Source organism: Malania oleifera, chromosome 10 (genome assembly GCF_029873635.1).
Source record: "Malania oleifera isolate guangnan ecotype guangnan chromosome 10, ASM2987363v1, whole genome shotgun sequence".
In the NCBI taxonomy this organism is placed as follows: domain Eukaryota; kingdom Viridiplantae; phylum Streptophyta; class Magnoliopsida; order Santalales; family Ximeniaceae; genus Malania; species Malania oleifera.
Window position 1 is genome coordinate 23837835 of NC_080426.1, and position 24678 is coordinate 23862512.

At 35.9% G+C, this 24678-nt stretch overlaps 1 protein-coding gene across 3 annotated transcripts in view; it reads right to left on the bottom strand.

The window, feature by feature from the left end:
* Window positions 1–2482: 2482 nt before the first annotated feature.
* The window catches only part of LOC131166145 (MND1-interacting protein 1-like), a 32324-nt gene continuing 10128 nt past the window's right edge, over window positions 2483–24678 (bottom strand). For all 3 annotated transcript variants that reach the window (XM_058124454.1, XM_058124455.1, XM_058124456.1), the window contains exons 3-4: window positions 3911–4420; window positions 2483–2708 (exon numbers count right to left, since the gene is read on the bottom strand). In XM_058124454.1, the coding sequence (XP_057980437.1) occupies window positions 3938–4420 (483 nt within the window). In that variant the 3' untranslated portion in view covers window positions 2483–2708; window positions 3911–3937. The remainder of the gene's footprint in view (window positions 2709–3910; window positions 4421–24678) is intronic.

Sequence of the window (24678 nt, forward strand, 5' to 3'; positions counted from 1 at the left end):
TCTTGACCATCAAATTTAATCTTTTATCCAATATTCCTTTTATCATAGCTAAAATCACATCTTATATAGTTTACCTTATTTCTACTTATCATTAACCTCTAAACTCTAAAACTTCTCTCCGTAATACTAAGTTAAATTCTAGTTCACCCCTACTTTCATCAGGCAAAACAATATCACTTGCAAAGAACATACACCAAGATATCTAGTTCAAGATGCACCTAGTGAGCTCATCACTCACTCAAATGAAAAGATAAAGGCTTAAAATAGATCATTCACGTATACTATTCTGATTAGAAATTCTTTTGACTCTCCTCTTGCAATCTTAATGGTAGCTGCTACTTTATTATACATACACTTAAAAATATCATTTTACTTACTGCATACTCTCCTCCTTTCTAGAACCCACCAAAAAACTTCTCTAAATACCGTATTATAAATTTTCTAGGTCAATAAAAAGCATATGCAAGTCCCTCTTCTTTTTCCTAAACTTTTTCATTATTATTTTTACTAAATAAATAGCTTCTGTAGTCAATCTCTCAAGAATAAAACCAAATTGATTCTCTAAGATCCTGATTTCTAGCTTATGACAGTTGTTACAATTTTGAATATCACATTTGTTTTTATATAAGAATAACGTGCTTTTCCTCCATCCATTTGATATTTTCTTAATTTTACAATTTTTTAAAATAAATTAGTTAATCATATACTCATGTACTTTCATTATTCACTAGACGTTTCCAAGCGTCAATTGATCTTATCCAATCCAATAAAATTTTTTGCTTTTTTTTTTTAAAGCCACCTTATTTTCAATGACTCTTAACTTTACAAATAAATTTAAAGTTTTTTTAATCTTTTACTTATTTGTCACCTTTCAATTTGATTGTTAAAATAACTTATTAAAATAACTTTACCACCTCTCTTTTATATCTTCTTCTTTACATAAGACATTATCATCCTTATTCTTTATATATGTTAGCTTTCCACTTTATACTTACCAAAGTATTCTTTGCTTTACAATTTTGTGATGTTTTATACCAAATTCTTTATCTTTACAGCTTTTTGAACATTTTGATCTCACTATTAACTCTGCCTAGTAATTGAGAATATTCCTTTAAATTCATCTATAATTTCTCTCTTTTTTTTTTTTTTTTTTTTTTTTTTTTTTTTTTTTTTTAACCCTGGTCATCCTACTCCAAGGTGTTTGTATCTACCTTACCCTCTATTGTCCAATTACCCTCTTTGATCATTTTATATTTAAAGTTTAATATATTTTCTCTACCACCTAGTTCTCTTATATTAATTTATATTACTCTCTTCAATTTTTTGTACATGTATCTGACATTAAAATTATATGTTACACGGTCAATCTTTCACCTATGATAGCTTTATAATCCTCACATAGTAAATGATCTCCCCTCAAATTAAGAAAAAAGTCAATTCGGCTTTTATTTTGTCCACTCTAATATGTTATTAAGTGTTCTCTATTCTTAAAATTAGTATTCATTATAACAAGTTCATATGACATGATAATTGTAATTTTTATCTTCATATCCATTAACCCTACGTATCCCTCTCATAACTTTTATTTTTATTTCCTAGGCATCTATTAAATCAACTCCTTTCAATGTTTTCTCAAGCCTTGGTGTTCCCTATATATCCATATATTCTCTATCTTTTGAAGTTTTCCTACTTTAACATACGCACTAATGAAATTATCCCTATACCTAAAGCTATCTTTTCTTTTTATTTTATCATTTTTATTATTTTTAACTAGTCCATTTCCCACTCTTTTACATCTACCACACTATCTTTAAGACTTTTACTAACGACTCCTACCTCTATTTTACATTTTTCTTTTTTACTAGACAAAAACTTAATACTAATTTTTTAAAATTTCTCAAACTTTTTTCACTACCCACTTCGTCTATCACAAGTACTACACTTCCTATTCCTCCACTCCCCCTCCCCCCCAAAGCTACCCTCTCATGGGTCTCAACATATCCTTGGGAAGTCTGATTAGAGCATAACAACCATTTGCATATCTGCCCTTCTAAGAGAGATCCTGCCCATCATCTTTGACAATCACTTGTATCAAAATAGAGTGAGCTTTAAGCTTTAGATTCAAAAAACTTGTGATTCGAGCTCGAACACGCCATGTCAACGAGAATTTGAACACAACACCGCCTAAGTTAGAAGCTGGTTGTGTTCATTTTCAGCTTCCCGGTCTTGCTTTGATAACCATGGAGTCACCCTCTCCCTATGCACAAACAAAGGGCAACCCTGTGCACAAAGACAAGAAAAAGGTAAAACGCAACCTTATCTTGTACTCTTGCAAGAGGTAGTTTCCATGACCTACACAGGTCACCAAGCCTCGACTCTTATCATTTATCATGGTGCCAAGACTCCCCTTCCCCAAGTACAAACATTAAGAACAAAAAACAATGAGCGAAGCAAATAAAAAGGAGGGAGGAAAATCCAAACAAAAATAAAAATGGCTCTGCTTGTGGGCTACCCTGTTAAAGAGGAAAAGACACAAATGTACATAATTCATAAATAACAAAACGTAAAATGTGATATACCAAAAAAGAGGAGGAATCATCAAACAAAATCATTTATGCTGCTTGCATATCAAATGCATGCATCTGCCTCGTGGAGATGATAGGACATGAATATTTCAATCACTCTATGATGACAGCTGCTTGAGAAGCCTGCAGAAATTCAGAAAACACATAAAAGAGGGGAAGTACAGTTACTAGGATCTGGGAACTTAATAGCAATCAAAAGGCACATGCACAGGCGTATGAAGAGTGAAAAGCTATAATTCACTTGGGGTAGACAATTAAGGCTTGTAGTAGTATCTAATGTTTGACAATATTAATTTAAACCAAGAACCATCAACAAAACACAGTAGCAGCAGAAATACTGCTGGCGTGTCCTTCCCTACTTCCCTCAACCAGAAAGATGAATTGACGAAAACATAAAACATGGCTTCCTCTATAACCCCCTCTTCCAGAAAAGAATAGAAACTCTCTGCATTTATGCAGCCTCTAATATGTCATCCAACTTTTCTAAGCTTTAAGTTCTAATAAATTTTAGAAAAAAAAAATTTCTTTCTTTTTCTACTCGAAAGATTCAAGACCAATTTTAATAGATCACACCATTACAGTTCACACAGCACATGTACATCATGTTCGCTGTATGCAGCTGTATACAGAGGTACTAATCCAACAAATAGATTATTAATATTAACAACAAAATCATATTATCAAAACCTATGATGAATGATGAATCTACACAGAGAATACAAAGTTGAATTACCCTTTTATGAAAAGGAATTCAGATACTAGCAAATTGCTTTATGTCAACTCTTCAAATACAGGCACACAAGGAAATTCCGAAATCTTAAAACAATTAAACTCATGAAAACTAGTTGTTACTAAGCATTAAATTAATTGAACACCAAACAACAGAAAAAACCAAACACAAAGAAAGATGAACCAATCCATATCCAACATTTATAATATTCAACCCACAATGACGTTTCACTGCATCAAATGATAGAAAGCCATGCTAAAGCAACTGTGCCTAGATCATTATAGAGAATCAATTTTTCTGAAGTTTAAATGATGTAGAACTCGCAAGACTGCTTGTTTTTTTTTTGCCTCGAGAAAGTGGCAAGGGAAACTACAACTAGTGACTTTGCTTCTTCAAGCTGATTTAGCTACCATTTGGGGTGCAACCACTTACTCAGCAATTCAACTTGCGTGAAATACAAATTCACAGCTAATGACAGTGAGTTTCTGATGTCATCCACTGTGCAAGTAAAACAATGTGACAATATTCCACAATGCAAGTGATACCATAGAACTAGAACTCAGAGAAAGTCAATATCTTATAGTAAAGATCTTACCCAGCAGCAACATATGTCAATCTGGATCTATGAGCCAGCACCATAAACACGAATTCTCTGTACAATCCAGACCTGGCAACACGGGCACCTAGCTTCGACAAAGTTGCAGTAACGCTCGCTGCAGTTAGAACACATAATTTGATGGGCACACGGCAAGAAAACAACAGAGGCTTCATTAACCATACATATGAAGCATTCTCTGTCATAAAATACATCTTCCTCGCACAAATCATTTAGATTATTTGACTCAGGAGGCAGAGTCTCTAGCATGCATCTTTGGGCTTGTGATTGAGTTAATTCAGTAGAATACAGTGACTTTTGAATACAGGAAATTTCCTGCTCAAGCCTTTGCACATCATCCTTGAAATGTTGGCAATCCAATTCCATCTTTTGGCGTAAGGCCTCCATCTTTCTTTTAAAACTGACCTCTGCAGCCTTCTTTAATCTCTGTTCTTCTTGTACCTGGGTAACAGCTAGCTCTTTTGCCTTCACCTCCTCCCTCCATTTCACCTGTAATCAGGACACACGATGATTTCAACATTTAGTATGTGAAATTAAATGCTATACTTCCAGTGTAACCAAAGTCTTCAGCAACTTTCCTATATCAAAGCTCCTAAAATATATTAAAATCTGATATAAATATACATAGATTTAGTAAAGGACATAGAAAATGGAGATGGTAGAAAATAACTTATTGGAAGCATTTCAAACAAATTGAGCCCTAAATGCATCATGAAAAAGATGCATTGAAGAAGAAACTATATATTTGTTAAAGCAACCACTTTACCTTAAAAAGCTTAAGCAATTATGGGCTAACAATGTATATCAAGCCTTAGCACTACCCAGCACATGCAGCCCGATTACACATGGAGAGATAACCAAACGATAATTAAACCTGTTATAGGGAATAAAATATCATTTAACAAATAAACAAACGCAGGTAATAAGACTGGAACCTACAACCTCTTGACAATCATGGCTTTCATACTATTAAAGTTTGATATACATTGTTGGCCCACAATCTAATAGCTTAAGCTTTTAGATTGAATGTTATTCTAACAAGGTATTAGAGAGGTCTTGGGTTCTAGTATCGTTGCCCACGTTTATTAGGTAGTGTTTAAAAAATTATTATATTCCCTGTCATGGGAGTTACCTATCATGTGTGTATCTCTCCACGTGCTGTCAGGCTACACGTGTAAGTGTTGAAGCTTACAATAACAACAAAACCAAGCCTTAAGTCCCACTAAGTGGCGTCGGCTATATGAATCCTTTTCCGCCAATTTATGCGAACATGGGTCATTTCTTTTGACAGATTCAGGACTATTGAATCCTTACTATCTCCTTCCAAATTATTTTAGGTCTACCCCTACCCTTATACTGCCTCCCACATTAACTAACTCACTCTTCCTCACTAGCGCACTATGTGGCCTATGTTGCACGGGTCCATGTCATCTGAGTCATCTCTCACTTATCTTATCTTCTATAAGAGTTACGCCTAACTTACCGCGAATATGTTCAATTCTTAATTTATCTTTCAGTGTTATACCACTCATCCATCTAAGCATTCTCATCTCGAAAACTTTTACTTTTTTGGATATTCTGTTTTTTCGTTGCCCAACATTCTGATCCATATAGCATAACTGGTCTTATAGTCGTCCTATAAAACTTTTCTTCTAAATTTAAAAGTATTTAATGATCACAAAGCACACTTGAAGCACTTCTCCATTTTACCCAACCTGCTTTAACTCTATGCATTACATCATCTTCAATTTCTCCTTCAGCTTGCATAATAGATCCAAGGTATCGAAATCTACAAGTGCTATTTATTTCTTCATCTTCAAGTGTAACTTTGCCTCCAATATTCCTCCTACTATTACTGAAATTATATTTCATATATTCTATCTTATTTCTACTTATCCTAAAGCCTCTAGATCCCAAAACTTCTCTCCATAATTCTAACTTAGCCTCTACTCCGCCCCTAATTTCATCAATTAATACAATATTATCTGCAAACAACATACACCATGGAACCTCATTTTGAATACTCTTAATCAGTTTGTCCATCACTAAAGCAAAAAGATAAGGACTCAAAGCAGATCCTTGATGTACATCTATAGTGATTGAAAATTCTCTAGTTTCTCCATCTATAGTCCTTACACTAGGCATTACTCAATCGTACATATCCTTAATTACATCAGTATACCTATTACATACATCATTTTTTTCTAAAACCCAACATAGAACTTCCCTAGGTATCATATAATATGCTCAATAAATACCATATGTAAGTTTCTCTTCTTTTCCCAAAACTTTTCCATTAATCTTCCTAGAAGATATATAGCTTCTGTGGTAGATCTCCCAAGCATAAAACCAAATTGATTTTCTAAGACCTTCGTTTCTAACCTTAATCTTGTTCAACTACCCTTTCTCATAGTTTCATCGTATGACTCATAAGTTTAAATCCATGATAGTTATTACAATTTTGAATATCTTCTTTATTTTTGTATATAGGAATTAAAGTACTTTTCCTCCATTCATTTGGCATTTTCTTAGTTTTTATACAACAACAACAAACAACAAAACCAAGCTTTAAGTCCCACTAAGTGAGGTCAATTATATGAATCCTTTTCCGCCAATTTATGCGATCATGGACCATTTCTTTTGACAAATTCAGGGATATTAAATCCTTACCCACCATCTCATCCCAAGTTATTTTAGGTCTACCCCTACCCCATCTACTGCCCCTCACAGTAACTAACTCACTCTTCCTCACTAGTGCACTATGTGGCCTATGTTACAAGTGTCCACACCATTTGAGTCGTCCTTCCCTTATCTTATCTTCTATAGGAGTTACACCTAAATTACCGCAAATATGTTCATTCTTTAATTTATCTTTTAATGTTATACCACTTATCCATCTAAGCATTCTCATCTTATACTAAATAAATTAGTTAACCATATAATTTCGTTATCACCTAAGCATTTCCAAACTTCAATTGGGATGTTATCTGGTCCTATAACTTTCCCATTTTTCATCATTTTTAGTGCAAACTTAATTTCTTTAACTCTAATTTTGCAAATAAAACTCATATTTTTAGTCTTTCCTCATTTGATAGTTCTAAGTTCAAGCCTTCTATTTGGTTTTCATTAAACAACTTACTAAAATAACTTTGCTCTCTTTTTTTAATGTCTTCGTCCTTAACCAAGACAATATCATCCTTACTTTTTATACATTTTACATTTCCTAAGTCCTTACTCTTCCTTTCTCTAGCTTTAGCAAGTTTAAATATATCTTTTTCCCCTTATTTTATATCTAATCTATCATACAAACTATTAAATGATCTATACTTAACTTCATTAATGGCCTATTTTGCATATTTACTCACCTCCTTATACTTTCAACATTATCCATGTTTCTATATTTTTGCCACGTTTTATACCAAATTCTCTATCTTTATGGCCTTTTTGACATCTTTATCCCACCACCAACTTTCTTTGCTATTTGAGAATCTTCTCCTTAATTCACCTAAAATCTCTTTTGCTATCTTTTTAATAGAGTTAGCTAATCTACTCCAAAGAATATTTGTATCTATCCCAACCTCTATAGTCCAATCCCCATCTTTGATCATTCCATATTTAAATTTTATTATATTTTCTCCCTTTAGGTTCCACCACCTAGTTCTCTTACACGGGTTTATTTTATCATTTTTCTTCCATTTTTTAATACATATATCTAACACTAAGACTGTTGGGGATGTGGCTCATATTCTGAGTGGAATGCATGTACTGAAGAAAGCATCGTGAAGTGAGGGACAAAGAGAGAGATGTAGCATGGCAGCCTTGAAGGCAAACCGTCGACGATTTCAGGCAGTGCTGCAAAGGGCAATCTTCTCGGCTACAAACTGTCAACAATTTGGCCTAAACTGTCAACAGTTTCACTCGCAAACGTCATGGATTTCCGAATCCGAGATCAGTAAGTTGGAAGTTTTTATAGGAATTTCCTCCAAGGGATCACTATAGAAGTGTTTTAGATAAACTAGAGGTCTTCTGTACGCATTAGATCAATATATAATCATTACTATGTAACTCTAGATTGATTTAGGCTTGTACGCTTCACTGTTCATAGTGAAAACAGCCACTACTCCCGTAGACATAGGCAAATTGCCGAACCACGTAAATTCTTATGTTTTGGCTATTGCTTTCATTAATTCGCATTGTTGAGTGATTGCTAGGTTCGTATAGTTCATCATCGAGTGTTTGCTTGCTTGATTGTACGTGAGAGTTTGTTTGATTCTTCGGCTATACACATTCGGCACTGACAATTGGTTTCTGAGGGCTGATTGTTGAGAACAACAATTGGCATCAGACCTGAGTGATTGTTGGTGTGCGGAACAACAAAGACTCTGTTGTGTGGTTAGACTTTCACCTGGAATAACTTTGCAATCCTTGTATGATAAACGATCTACTCTCCTAGTTAAAAAAAATCTATTTGACTTTTATTTTGTCCACTTTTAAAGGTTATTAAGTGTTCTCTCTTCTTAAAGCAAGTAGTCATTATACTAGAATCATATGACATAGCGAAGTCTAAGATCTCCCCATGCTCATTTTTGTCTCCATATCCATATCCGCTATGTATCCTCTCATAACTTCTATTATCCCTTCCAATGTATCCATTCAAATCTCCTCCTATAAATATTTTCTCAGTCCTTGTTATGCCTTGTATGATACTATCCATCTTCCCAAAATTGTCTCTTAAGATTTTCTGCTAAGCCTACTTGAGGAGCATAAGCACTAATGATATTTATTATCTCTTGGCCTAATACCATCTTGATTGTTTTAATTCTATCCCCTACTCTGTTTACATCAACAATATCTTTTAAGTTTTTGTCTACAATAATTCCTACTCCATTCTTATGTTTTTCTTTTCTAGTATACCAAAGTTTAAATCCTAATTTATCAATTTCTCTAGCTTTCTCCCCCACCCACTTTGTTTTTTGAAGGCAAATTATATTAATTCTTCTTCTAATCATTGTGTCCACAATTTCCATGTTTTTACCCGGAAGTGTCCCTACATTCCAAGTTGCTAATCTAATCCTAGTTTCTTGAACTAGCTTCTTTACCTGCCCACGTTCAGAATGATGCAAGAACTCTCATATATTTTACACCGTACCAGGGCAGCAACACGGTGCATCACTTCGTGGCAACAATCTAGCCCACCCTCGCCCACTTTTTGCTACACCCGAGTGGTACAAGTGCAACACGTCACTCGTGGGGGACACCCCAACAAATATTCGGTAAGTATTCATATCATAGTGATCTGACAAATTTTACGTTGGTTGTCAACTACCTAATGCAATCCTCCTCCTTTATTAGGGCTTGGGACCGGTTGTGTGTGAAAAAATTAGGACATTAAGTGCATCACAGGCGGAGTTGTGTTGAATCTAAATATACATTAATGGCTCACAACCTAATAGCTTAAACTTTTAAGTAAGGTGGTATTCTAACAGATTCCATGTTCAACAACCAATTTAGCTAAAAGTTTAAGTTGTTATGTTATGGTCCAACAATGTGTTTCAAGTCTTAACAATACTAATGGATAGACCCGTGCTTAAGACTAATTCAAAAGAATTGGGTCAAGGAATTGTTGTGTTTAGTTAATAGTTTATTGTATGTGTTTAGTTAAATTAGTAATAAGATTATGTGTATTCGGGGGTTTATTTGTAATAAATGCATATTTAGGGGGGGGGGGGGGGGGGTCTGTAATTTTATGCATTTTTAGGAGTCTATATGTAATATCATGTAATTTAGGAGTTTTTGTAAATTCGGTGTGAAAGCCACGTAACAGTTTTTTTTTTTTTAAATATGAATTTGAATTAAGAAGTTTAATGTGAGTTTTCCCCCCAATTGTATCTCCTTCCTTCTTCCCTTTTCTCCTTTATTCATCCCAAACTTTCCTTTGGCTGTAATACCTTGATGCTATTCTGCATCATTTGGTATCTAAGAGCCCAAATTCTATCTCCACTCTTCAATTTCAATCCCTCATTTTCCTCAACTCATTTTTTTGTTTCTTTTCCTTCTGTTCAGTTCCAGCCCTTCATTTTTCCCTCTTCAGCAATCAAATTCCGGCAGAATTCTTGAACCAAAACTTCTCTTATTTCACATCTTTCATTCTCTCCATTCATCACTCTCCCTCAGTGTCAATCTCTCATTAAACACCATCCACGAAATCAACTACCAATTCCAGATTTCAGCCCCTTGAGTCACCTTCTCTGCTATAAAATTTCACTCAAAAAAAAAAAAAAACAAAAGCTAGCAATTTTTCTTCCATCCAAAATTACAGTCATGCCATATTCAAGCGCCACTTTGCCAGAAGATTTTCATTGCACCACCACTGCAAACAGAGATTGCCAATTAGCCCCTCCCCCAAAAGTCATCGCCATCCGACAAGGCGTGTGACTCCACATGCCAGAGAAAGATTCCCCAGCCATCCCCCATTCATAATCCCCTAACTTCCTGCACTGTACTCATCACACCAGCACCACCACTGCGATCACCAGCCCTAATCTACCTTCACCACAAGGTTCATCGCAGGAAAGTCACTGCCAGTGGCTCACACGCCTCACGTGCTGGCAACACACATGGCTGAAATCCTGTACTTGAAAATATGAACTGTAGGGTGCAAGAATTTGATTCTTAAGACACAATATTTTGCATTCATGTACAATACTTTGCTCTTAAGCATTAGAAATTGGACTGCCACTGCAACACTAGGATTATGGAGAGTCAATTATTAATACAGCATCCAGAGTCAGATACTATTGTGCAACCTGTGCGTTTTTTAAGTGAATTTGTTCAATTTCTACACAACACTCAAGATTAAATGTGAATTGAAGATAGTTCTTAGAGAATTTGGTAGTCAGGTTCGCAAGAAAATTGCTTTATTGGATTTTCATGAAATATGGTTGCAATATCTATACTACCTATAGAAAGACAAAGAAAAGGTGTGCGCTTTCAAATTAGGGTGCATTTATAAATATATATATTTTTATTAAAATTAAAATTGAAAATTAAACAACTAAATGATATGGCTTCTTTCGTAAGAAATAACTATTCCAATGTGTCTTAAAGTTATCTCCTTCCATAACAGATATCAATAGATGGTTCTTCTAAGACATGTCTCCTTTAATGAAAGAGTGTCTCTATAATAATATAAGAACGTGATCTTTATACATTTAACAAGAACACAACAATATCATCATATTCTCTCTTTTCTTCTTCCTCTATTTTAGAGAAGTTCAAAAATTTTCAAAAATTATCCCTGTTTTAATTTCACAATTATATCTTGCTATCCAAAAGGTACCTATTCCAACATGTTTTTTTAAGAGTTTTCTCCTTCCACAAACGATGTCTATTCACTCTATGTCTTTTAGGAGTTATCTCCTTCCAATCATAATAATATCTTCTAAGAGATGTATCCTTTCATGAAAGGGAGTCTCCATCTCTATATAAGGAAATATGTTTATACATTTCATACAAAAGAGCACAATAATAACATCATCTTCTCTCTCTCTCTCTCTCTCTTATAAAGAAGTTCCAAAACTTCTCAAATTTTTTGATACTTAAATTTATAATTTGATCCTTGCTATCAAAAAGGTACGTACTCCAATAGTTACCTTTTAATTAAGAGTTATATCCTTCCATAAAAGGCACCTATTCACTCTCCGAAAGGCACCTAATCCAAGTCTCTTAAGTGATCGTTTGGAACCATTTATAAAAAGTACTTTTGGAAAATGCACTTATCTAAAAAAGTGCTCATCTAAAAGTAGTCTGAGTTTACTTATTATAAGTACTTTTTCAGATAAGTGTTTTTTTTTAAGAAAAATACTTTTCCAGAAAGTACTTATTTGCTTAAAATAAATAAACAAATAAGTAGTTTGAAAAAGTATTTTTTGAAATAAGTACTTATTTAAGTGTAAACCAAACACTATTTATTAACGCAAGAACTTAAAAAAAATACTTTTCTAAAAATGTATTTTTTTAAGACGTCCCAAACGGGGGCTAATAGTTATCACCTTCCATAAGAGATGTCCTCATATAGATGTTTCTCCTAATATATGTCTCTTTTCATGAAAAGGTGTCTTTTTAGGAACACAACAATAACACCAACTCCTCTCTCTCTTCTTCTTCTTCTTCTTCCTCCATTTTAAAGAAGTTCCAAAACTTCTTAAAATTACCCCCATTTTAATCTTACAATTGTATCCTTACTCTATAAAAGGTACTCATTCAAATAGTGTCTTTTTAGAGATATATCCTTCCATAAAAGGATACATATTCACACTCTGAAAGGTACCTAGGGAAAGAATGAGCCCCAAAAAGAGGCAAGAAACACAATTCTGTCCCCACACCCTGACCAAAGGAAGTCATGCATCAATCTCCCAAAAGCCTTGGCAACGCTCATGAGAACTCTAAAAAGAGGTGGGAAATAAATGTACAAGTGCTAACGAGAGTAATACAACCTCCTTCTAAGAGTTAAGTACTCCCTCTTCCACCCTTCCAAACTCCAACCCACCCTCTCACTCACAAGTCACAAGATCCCAAAAGGTCACAGAGTCAGGATCACTTCAACAAGAGATGCGAAGGTAGGAGAGCAGCCAATCTAAAAAAGACACAACCTGCCAAGACCTTAACCTCTCTAAATCCCTACCACCCTTATTAATGTTGCCACTCCACTCTCGGACAAATTGAATTTTATTCTTGAGTCTCAACAAGGTAATAACTATTTGAAATTTCCGCAACATTGTCCTCAAGAAAGAAGATAGTGTCGTCTACAAACCAGAGATGTCACACCTCCACCTCTTCCCTTCCAATTAAAGATCCTTTGATCACCCCTTCCCCCACCCCCACCTCCACCTGTGAGCATGCCAAAAACATCCTGCTCAAAGCATCCACAACCATAGTAAACAAAAATGGGGACAAGGGTCCCCTTGCTTTAAACCCCTAGAAACCCAAAACCACCCTCTTGGTCGCCCATCAACAATAAGCTACAATTTGGTCAAGCTTAAGCAGCCTCTAGTCCACTTCCTCCACACATCTCCAAAACTTTTTCTTGCCATAACTTTATCCAAAAATAAATCCCAATTCATATATCCTAGACTTCCTCAAAATTTAACTTAAAAATAAGCCCCCTCAGCCACCCTCGCTCCCCCAAACACAAAACACGTCCTCGAATTTCATGGCTACCAACACTGCATCAAAGACTTGCCCTTCTACATGAACTCCAATAACTGCTGAGCCATGGTCACCATTTAACCCAAAACCTCTCTCAATATTTTGGATAGACTTTTGCAAGAATCTTATAAAGGCTACTGACCAAACTAATAGGCCTAAAGTCCCTCACCCTCATAGACCTCTCTTTTTTAGGGATAAGCTAAAAACCAAGTTCACACTAGCACCTGGCAACCCGTTACAATGAAATTCCTTAAAAAATCTAAATATGTACTTCTGCTTGAACTCCCAACTCTTGTGAAAGAAAGCCACTGTCAAGACCAAAAAGCTTTTTTTCCTACTCATCTCAAAAACCATTTTTTTTTTTATTTCTTCCTCCTCAATATAAGAATTTTTAAAGAAACTTGTGATCCCATCTCCAATACAAACTCCTTCAATCTAGGTCCAGCTCTTTTATGAGGCCTTTCCTCCTCACACTCGATACCCAAATTACGGTCCCCTTCCCTCACCCACTTGCCTTTGACTTCTAATACCAACTCATGTCTTCTCTCAATCACATGATTCACAACACCTCCAAACCACTACAAAGAGTAGCCCTCCTAGCCTTATCATTATCTAACAAACTGCACTCCTCAAGCCTATACAAACCCATCATTTTAGAGGCCTCTAATGACATAAAGGGACTAGGAATTGAGCCTAGGATTATATTTTTCAAAAAGACATCTGCTATTTGATCGTTTTTGAGGTCCCTTGTCCATGGGGATATGGAATTGTCAAAGGAGAGCTTAATTGCAAGATTTGAAGGGGCATTTCTCAATTCACCCAAAATCTGTAATTGTGCCTCTTTGAATAGGACTATTGTCAAATTGCAGCCTTTATCTAAAGTCAAAACCCCTACAAGATCATCTGCTCTCTTTCTATCTCATGAGCTCTCCCAAGGATAATCATTATATCATCCCTCCTTTTCGTTGTTGTTCAGTGAAGCCTTTTGTTCCCTACGTCAAAGAAAGAAATAGACTCACATTTCCCCCTCTCTGCATCCGAAAGAAACACTCCACAATCTGCTAGACTTTGTTCATCATTTCTTGTTCACCCATTACCATCCTTGATTTCACCCTTTTAGTTAGACTTTCGACGACCTTCTCAATGTGTGCTTTGATATACATGAACCCCGCCCCCCCCCCCCCCCCCCCAAAAAAAAAAAAAACTCTTTCCACATTGGCTCTTTCCTTCCCATATTGTGTTTGCTGCAAGCCTGGTTCTCTTGAGCAATCTGCTTTTGTCCTTCAACATCACTTGAAGAACTCAGAACATGCCCTGTTTGGTTTGCTTTTTACAAACCACCTAATCTAGATTCTATAGGAATCGTGTAAACTAGAGCCCCTCCCCCCTCCCCACCCAGAAGTGTCTTTTCGAGACACCAATCAGAATACTTCATAATGATAATGCTAAGAAGTACTTCCGTACCCAATTCAGTATCTATATGACTAATACTAGTATGATCCATCAGTCATCTTTTTTTTTTAGATAGCAAAAGAAATTCATTAATAGGAAGAGAATTTACAAGGGAGGAGAATAAGACTTCTCCCAAAAAAAAATCTGGAACAAACCAAAAAAGAAAAAAACTAAAACAAAAAACAAAAATCAATCCAACCAATTCTTCCAATCACTATTCAAATCCTGAAAGCTAGCTTCTCTGAAAATTCCAGACATGATACACCATAAAGAAATCTAAAACTGAATCCTTTCCCACACCAGACATGAATTCAACTTCTTCCCGAAAATAAAAATTTGTGCATTATGTTCCAACCAAAGGCACCCATAATCTGCATACTTGCCACACTTCCACAGGGCTGCCCTATACTTCCTTCATCCAAAGCCTGCAAAAGAAGTGATTAACAACTCTTCCACTGAACAGGGGTAGACCCAACACTCTTCAACTGAACAATTTATTCCAAATCCTCCATGGCAAATCACAATGCAAAAAGAGATGAATGGCTGTTTTGGAATTCCTATAACAGAGCACGCAAACAACTGGGAGAGAGAGCCTTCAAACACTGTAATTTTTGGGGGAACTTTAACCTTCCAAATAACTGAATAAAGCGGAAAGGATAAGTTGAATAGGACAAAAACTCAAAGAATGACTTACAAGAAAACACCCCCAAATGATCCAAACAACAAGAGCGAACATTCCTTCCCAAGGATAATTTGCAATTATTCAATATGGACAACAAGAATGACAGCTCCACCATCTCCCTATCATTCAGATGTCTCCTGAAATGAATATTTCAAGATATCGAAGAGCCACTCCCCACACTCCACAACAAAATGGAGTTGTAGAGCGGAAATACAAACATATTCTCAATGTCACTCAAACCCTCTTGTGTCAAATGAATGTCCCCAAAGTTTTTTGGAGTGATGTCTTGCTAATTGCTTGCTCTCTCATCAATAAAAAGGCATCCTCTATCCTTAGTGGTAAATCCCATATTCAGTTATATTCCCTAAGGCTCCTTTATTCTCTTTCCTCCTCCTATATTCGGTTGTGTCCATTGTCCATCAGTTAACTCCAAGAACAGATAAGTTGGATCCTCGTGCCACTTTCCATAATTCCATCCATGGCCGAGTCACACAGATTGCATCTCAAACTATTCAAAATTAAACCAAAGCAAATTGACAATCATGCTTCAAGAATCAAGATCCTTTCATTCTTTCATTCAAACAAGGAAATTCATTGTACCACTACGAAGAGAAGCCAAACTTGTCATTGATTCAAACCTATTCAACTTAACCAAACAATTTCTTGTCTATGTTATGAATCAATTCATATATAAAAGAGGGTGAAGAACTAAATCCAAGAATCTAGAAGAAGCCGAAGAACAAGTCCAAATACATGTGTTTCATGTACACAGCCATAAAAAAAATTGGGTTTTGGCTCTGATACATATTGAAAAATAATTTCCGAAACAGTACAATAATTTTCGGAATAACAATACCGATTTCCTAATCAATCACAAGCATATGAACATGAAACATAAATTAATTTCAAGATGTGTGCCTTACACTATGGATTCTGTTGTTGAGGTCCCAAGAGTTCCACAGAGTCCGTGGAGACCCAAATACTAAATCCCATGGACTAATGTTTTAGTCCGTGGAGACCCAAATACTAAATCCCGTGGAGGTCCCAAGAGTCCCAAGAGCTTACTACCCTCTTCTCTTCCTGGATATGTGACTTGATAGGCAACCAAACTGAATTAAGGTGAGGGCAGGACCTCTCCTCATTGCTTAAATACTAGCATAAAAGGAACCCTACCCACCACAAGCTCCTTGTGCAAACAAGGCCTGCACATACTAAATCCCATGGACTAATGTTTTAGGCCCATAACCTTAATATGGTGATCACTTACCATGAGACCCATTAATTCAATGCTCCCAAAATGCCCTATATTCATTTAGTCCGTATTTTATAAAATAGACCATGTAAGTCCACAAAAGATTCTAACAACCCCTTCTTTCTCCATTGAATTGTCTATTCCCTTCTCACGCTTCATATACTTCAATTTAATATCTATCCTTTTGTTTTCTGTCCAACCCTTTGAAATTTCTCATCTTTAAATATGTGAAATCATAGGCCACTTATTCTTATCCCATACATCTCTCCCCATGTCTCTATGTTCACACAGCTGGCACTAGCACTGTTGAACTTGGGTCGACTGATTTATAGGACATGATGTCCAGCTTGAGTGCATAAACTTCGCCCAAGAATAGGGACGAGAAAGGGCACATGATGAAGTTGTATCCTGTGAGGAACTAGAGAAGGATTAAAACCCCTACAGCCACTGACGGAGAATGATTCTTTTCCAATCCCTACCCTCGATTCTTTTCCAATCCTTACCCTCTCCTACCCAGATGCTAGTATTGATGGTTATTTAGTCATTTAGCATTATTAATATGTGTTAAGACTTTTGTTAGTAGTAAGTGTGAGTTAGTAAGGGTATTATGGTCATTTCAATTGTACTTGACATATATTATAAATAGAGGGAGAGACCCGTCATTGAGTTTAGGGTCTTCCATTACCCAATTACTCAACATAGTATCAGAGCCAGGTTCAAAAACCTAGACCCTAATTGTTACCACCCCCATCAAAACCGAAGCCTAAAACCCAAAATCCGCTGCATGTCTACCATCATAGAAAATTTTCCAATAATATTATAGCCCTAGAAAACAACGAGCAGCAGCCAAAAGTCAGACCAGTCGCTGGAATTTTCTGGGCGACACTGCCAGTCAAGAACATCAAATCTACTGTAGATATTGCAAAAGCAAAACCATAGTCACCCACAGACACTGCCAATATGCCCCTCACTGAAATCTCATCACCAGGCAGTGTCCCACATGCCCTCATGCGCCGGTCGAAGCTATTTTCAGGCATGGTTTTGACCTGAAATCATCCAGCATCAATCTAATCCCTCTATTAACATGTTATTGGAGTTTTTTGTGACGTTTTTTGTCCAAAGATCTTACCTTTTTCAATTGCCCATGTGCGGCGCCCAAGGAATGGTTGTTTGATGCTTCATGAAGCTGTTTATCAATGGTTACTGAGTTTATTGTGTCTGAAACAGTGGGTTTGCTGTGTGTTTTTGATTCAGTGTTCTAATTCCTTCCATATACCAAAATATCAAGCTGTTGGGCATGGGTTTTTGCCCAAAGATCCAATCTTTGTTGCAACAATGCACTTGTGGTAATTCAATAGTTGTTGTTCAGTGTTAGTAACGGTCATTGGTGACCTTAGAGCAGTAGCAGTGCTCATAAGCTGTTTTGTTAGGCTGTGACAGTGTTGCTTTCTTGGGGCTGCATCTAAGTTTGTTGACGATTTGTTCATGGTAGTTTCGGTGGTTCACCTGTCCAATTGTTCCAGCGCTGAGTGTTGCTTTCTTGGGGCCATGTCTGAGTTTCTTGGTGCTGTGGCAGTCTTGTACTGATTAATCTATGACCTGTTCAAGGTCGGTCACCTTGTTCATGATTGTTCCGATTGTTCCAGCAATTAATCTTATGATCATTGGTCTGAGTTTGTGAATGTTGGGATGGAGTTTGCAAATCCCAAAAGTATGGTTCCTTCGTTGGTCACTTGTTTGAGCGAACCGCGTACTATGACTATATCATTGGAGGAGTATTAAAGGTTTCTACAGTGCCAATTGTCTCAACAAGCATCTTATCACATTGCTTCTTTTGCCCAGAAAGGTAATCCTACGATCTGTATGTCATCCGGTATCCTTCCTACTAGTCCTTGGATTATTGATTCTGCTGCCAATGACCATATAACAAGTGCAACCAACTTCTTTTTTTATCTCAAATATCCTAAAATTCTACCTCAAGTTACCCTTGCTGATGGGTCCACTATTGCTGCTTAGGGAATAGGAACAGCAAATTCTACTCCTTCTATCTCTCTTTCTTCTGCTTTATACATTCCATAATCTCCTTTCAATCTTATGTCAGTTAGTAAGCTTACAAAGTCACTTAATTGTTCCACCACATTCCTTCCTTATTTTGTGGTTATTTAGGATATGAAGACGAGAAAGCCAATTGGCACAGGATGTAAGGCTCATGGACTAAACTACTTTGAGTCGCCTTCTCTACCCATTGCCCGCACAGTCACAGCTACATCACTTCAAATCCATTGTCGCCTTGGTCATCCGTCCTTGGACAAGTTGAAACAGCTAGTTCCTACATTGAGTTCTATGTCTAATCTTGAGTGAGTCTTGTCAATTGGGCAAGCATCATCGTGTTCCCTTTGCTACCCAGGTCGACAAACGAGTGGTTAGTCCTTTCAAGCTCGTCCATTCTAATATTTGGGGTCCTAGTCATGTCACAACTAAGTTGGGGTTTCCGTACTTTGTTACATTTGTTGATGACAACTCTAGGATGACTCAGTTATATTTAATGAAAGATCATTTTGAGTTGTTTGACATCTTTTGTGCCTTCTATTCCCAAATAAAGACTCAATTTGATATGCCAGTCAGGATACTTCATAGTAATAATGCTAGGATTACTTCAACGCCCAATTCAGTACTTATGTGACTAACTTTGGTATGATCCATTAGTCCTCTTGTGCCCACACTCCACAACAAAATGGAGTTGCATAGAGAAAAAAACAAACATATTCTTGAAGTCACCCGTACCCTATTGTAACAAATGAATGTCCGCGAAGTCTTTTGGGGTGATGTTGTGCTCACAGCTTGCTCCCTCATCAATAAAATGCATCCTCTGTCCTTGGTAGTAAAATATCATATTCAATTATCTTTCCTAAGGCTCCTTTGTTCTCCCTTCCTCCTTATATATTGCTTGTGTGTCCTTTCCTAAATGGTGATGTTATATATGGAACAACCACCTAGGTTTGTTGCTTAGGGGGAGTCAGGCTCAGTATGTTGGCTCAAGAAATCATTGTATGGATTAAAACGATCTCCAAGAGCATGGTTTGGCCATTTTAGCGCTATAGTACTTGAGTTTGGCATCCATCAGTGTGCAATAGATCACTCAGTATTTTATTATCATACTCCATCAGGCAGGATTTTTCTTATTGTGTATGTGGATGACATCGTGATCACTAGTGATGATGATCGTGGCATCCAGGACCTAAAGCTTTTTCTACAGAATAAGTTTCAAATCAAAACTTGGGACCATTCAAGTACTTCTTGGGTATAGAAGTATCGAGATCTCGTATGGAAACTATCTTGTCATAGAGGAAGTATGTTCTTGATCTTTTAGATGAGACGGGGCTGTTGGGATCCAAACCTGTTGATACATCCATGGATCTCAATAGTAAGTTACAGCCATATATCGATGATTTGTTGCCTAACCAAGGTCAGTACCAAAAACTTGTTGCAAAGTTGAATTATCTCAGAGTCACTCGACCAGATATATCCTTCCCAACGGTTTCTCGATTCTCTGAGAACAAGTCACTGGGATGCAGTAATTCGCATTTTTAAATATCTCAAAGGTGCACTAGAAAGAGGTCTCTTATATCAAGATTGGGATCACACTCATATTAAGCCATTTACAGATGCAAATTGGGTCGAGTCACCTTCCGATCAAAGATCCACGACCGGATATTGCATCTTTGTCGATGATAGTTTGGTGTCTTGGAAAAGTAAGAAACAAATTGAGTTGGCCAGGTCAAGTGCTGAGTCAAAGTAAAAGGCTATGGCGCACACTACATGTGAACTTGTTTGGTTGAAGAACATGTTGAAAGAACTAGGTTTTCCACATTCTCAGCCTATGGAGTTGATGTGTGTTAATCGAGTTGCTATTCATATTGCCTCCAACCTTGTCTTCCATAAACATACAAAGCACATTGAAGTTGATTGCCATTTTTTTCGAAAGAAACTTGTACAGAAGCTCATTACGACCACTCATGTGAAGTCTGAGTCAGCTAGCTGATTTGTTCACTAAAGCCATGGGAGGTGCTCGTGCAAAATTCATGTGTAACAAGCTAGGAGCATACGATATATATGCTCCACCTTGAGGGGGAGTGTTAATGGTTATTTAGTCATTTAGCATTATTATTATGTGTTCGAGTTTTGTTAGTAATAAGTATGAGTTAGTAAGGGTATTTTGGTCATTCCAATTATACTTGACATATATTATAAATAGAGGAAGAGACCTATCATTGAGTTTAGTGTCTTCCATTACCCAATTACTCAACAGCTGGAAAAGACCGTATTGTAGATCAGTACAGTCCAATGAACCAGCAATTTCTTCCAATGAGTTGTGATTTAGTTTATTGAATACGATACAACCTCTGCCCAGATGACCCAAACTAGCAAGAGAGGAAATGGAATTGCAACTCTAAATACTGCAACTACATCTTCAAATTTGCAGACTATTCCGGATAGTTTCCTCTCTTTTCTATTGGTATTATAGTGTTTCTTCTTCCAAAAATAAAGGAAAACTTTAATACTCTGAAGTTGCAATTGACAATCCCTTAAACAAAGAGACCAATTCTATAAATAAAAAAATTATCACGATCTTCCTGTTCAAACTAAAACTTGAATCATGAAAAGTTCAGAAGAGAATTGCTCCAATTGACAAAAGCAGAATAAAATTCCTTCTCCAATCCCAAGCCTTAATGGGACACAGATCAAGCCATTGGATAGGAACTGCCATTACTACCAATAAAATATTGGGGTCATTTCAGCATCCATTTTTTCCCAGGATTGTATTTTGTTGGGTTAAAAAATTATTTATATATTTTGATGTATACTTTTTACTGCTTATTTGGAAAGGACTTTCTGACAATTGTTTGCTGCTCCTGCTTACCTAGAATTTTTGCCCGTAATATGTGTTTAAATGCCATAATAGTTTATTAGCTTGAATTAGTTTGATGTATCTTCATGTGTGTTAAAATTCCAGAATGAATAGAGGACTTTGAGGCTCTTGTTTATTACTGCTTATCAGGGAGAAGACTTTCTGACTGTGATATATCTGTTTAAATGCCAGAATAAACTATCATTACATTAGCTTGAATTAGTTTGATGTATCTACATGTGTTTGCTAAAATTCTGGAATGAATGACCACCGCATTAGCACACACCTTTACAGAAACTTAGGCATCTCCACATCCCTTGCAAAGTTGCTTTTCTTTGTAAAAATAGACAATTATAATTGTGCAGTTGTAATTGTATAATTATTACTATTTATTATTATACTTATTAATATATTATATATCATAAGATTAAGAATATGTTAGAATATATGGTGGATTATAGCATGTACGTAGAATAAAACATAAACTAATTATTATATCATAGTTTCAAAATATAAAGTTAAAAATATAAATTTCAAATATAGCATAAATACAATTAGGGGTCAAAGAAGTGTTTAAACTGAGCAATGGGTGTCATTATTTGGCCTTTTTCATGTCTTATATTATAGATAGTTTTTTAGGTCTAATGTATTGAGAAAAATATATTACAGCACATCTCACGAGTTACAGTCTAGTTTGTGAGAGAGAGAGACTCTGCAAAGCATGCAATGGTGAGAGAAGAGGGCTGTGAAGCCTGCGATGACGGTGCGAGAAGAGAGCTTTAAAGCCTGCAGCGCGAAGAGAAGAGGGCTTCCTCTACCGGGTGAGACTTTGGCAAGGGTTTCCAGCTGCACAATGGTGGATGAAGACTCCACGAGGGTTTGGGAGATGGTTGGAGAGAGAGAGAGAGAGAGAGAGAGAGAGCTCTGTTTGAGTGACGAGGATGTTTACGCCCCACCATTTTTGTGAGAAAGGAAGGAAAGCTAACAATTCCTTTTAAAATTTGCGTACAGCTCATAATTACAAATTTTAACTTTTTATATTGTTCAGTTTATTTTAAAAGTCCAATAATTTTGTTCACTTATTAGTATAATATTATTATTAAAAAATTAACATATTAATTTATGTTGAAAGAAATAAAATAATTTATTAATTAATTGTTGCTTATCATGGTACCCAGCACACACGGGAGCTTTGTGTATTGGATGGCCCCTTTATAATTTAATGGAGTAAGAAGAAGGGGGATGTTTTTCTATATTGTTGGCCTAACAAGGCTTAATCTCAGGTATCGATGATAACAAATTAAGAATACTTAACATGTTTGTTTAAGTATAGTTCAGGGCTCAAATGCTTTCATGTGATCAAGATCGAGTATTGGAAGAACTCAAATAAAGCTTGAGCTAAAAGCCACAAGGAATGATAGAGTTGAAGTATGTAGAAGAAAGAACTCAAGACGGATACAAAGAAGGGAAGCCAAAGCATGAAGACTTAGAGTTTAGATAGTTTAATTTTCTATAAGTCTCATGTAATTAATTCACAATTTCAATATGGATGTATGAAGCTCTTCGAAAATTTCATTTCACTTAGAGACCTGATTTTAAAATCATGAAAATGTTTTCACAAAGTCTCACTTATGTTTTCCAAGATCAAAAGTTAAAGTTTTGAAATCAAATTTTGAAAAACACATAAGCTGAAAGCATAACAGGCAACTGATGGATTTTCATCAGGCGACTGACATTTTTATGCTGATAATTTTAAGCAAACAGAGCCGAGACAAGCGACTGACCATTTAGAGCCCAGTCGACTGACTCAACACTATGTTTCAAAATACACTGAAATTTAAATGCACAGGCGACTGACCCTTGGGTCACAGTCGACTAAGGTACATGTTTTAACTTTTAAACAGCATTTGTAAAGTTTCCAAAACTGATTTCTTGACTCCCAAACTTGAAAATACTTGGGAAATGCAGCAAGAAACTCGGAAAAACAGTAATATACTTTATTACTCTATAAATGCTTGTTTTTTTCACAAATTACATAGAACAATCAAGCACATACGAACTACAAATTCAGAGTTATCTTGCTGAAATCTTCTCAAAAATTTTGCTGTGCTATTGCTGAACCAATCCACGAATTTCTGATCTATTCTACTGAGATTTTCAAATCTAATCAGAACCCTGGTGATATTCATCTGAGCTTCATCTTCTATATTGTTTATTGATTGAAGTATATTGATTTGAATTGTACAAATCTGCTCTAACTGAGAGTACATGTTGTACGAACAAAAGTTGATTCTCATTTCTTGTTTATTTGACGATTCAAGATTGTTGGATCGTTGCCTAGCGAGAAGAAATTCTCGTTAGAAAGGCGAACTCCACCTTTGAGGGATAGAGGTTGTAACTTCACCTAGTAATGAAGTTGGGAAAAGTAAAATCTTCACAGCGTGTTGCTTAGGGCAAGGACGTAGGCTGCTGGCCGAACCTTGTAAAAAATCTGGTCTTCAGCTTCTCTTCCTTAATCTCTTTACATTCTTGCAAGTATATAAATTGTGTGTATGTTTTTTAATTGTTGAGTACTTGCTGGATATTGAGAGTTTGCTGGAATACTAATTTTGATTAATACTTGAATCAAGAAACTGATTGGTTGTATGATTTAGAAAATTCTAAATACTAAGTTTCTGAAAACACAACTGACGTATATTTTGTAAAATTGATTATCTCATTAAAACTAAATTGCAAGGCATCTGAGATTAATCTTGTAAAATTTATCTTGATATCTTCATTGAAATTTGTTGAAAAGAAAACAAATTTTGAATATAGCTTATCTATTAAAACATTGAAATTTGGATTTGGTTGATAATCACATATTTACATTCATTTATACATAGGATTGTTGGTTGTTTTAGCAAGGTAACTGATAAAGATTGTTGAAGTTGTGTGATCATATCTAATATATTTTAAAAAGGGATAACACTCAACTAAAGAGTTTACAAAGATTTAAAAAAAAAAAAAACCCAATTCACCCCCCTCTTGAGAGTACAGCTTACTTCTCAATTGGTATCAGAGCCCTAGGTTGTAGTAAATCTTAAACTAGAAGCTACATAAAGATCCCCATGGCACACCCAGGTGTATCCCCTTTCGGCGAAGGCCAATCCTCATCTAGACCACCTATCTTCTACAGTGTTAACTACACCTTCTGGAAACAGCTAATGAGAATATTTTTGCAAACAATATTTGGAAGGTCTGGA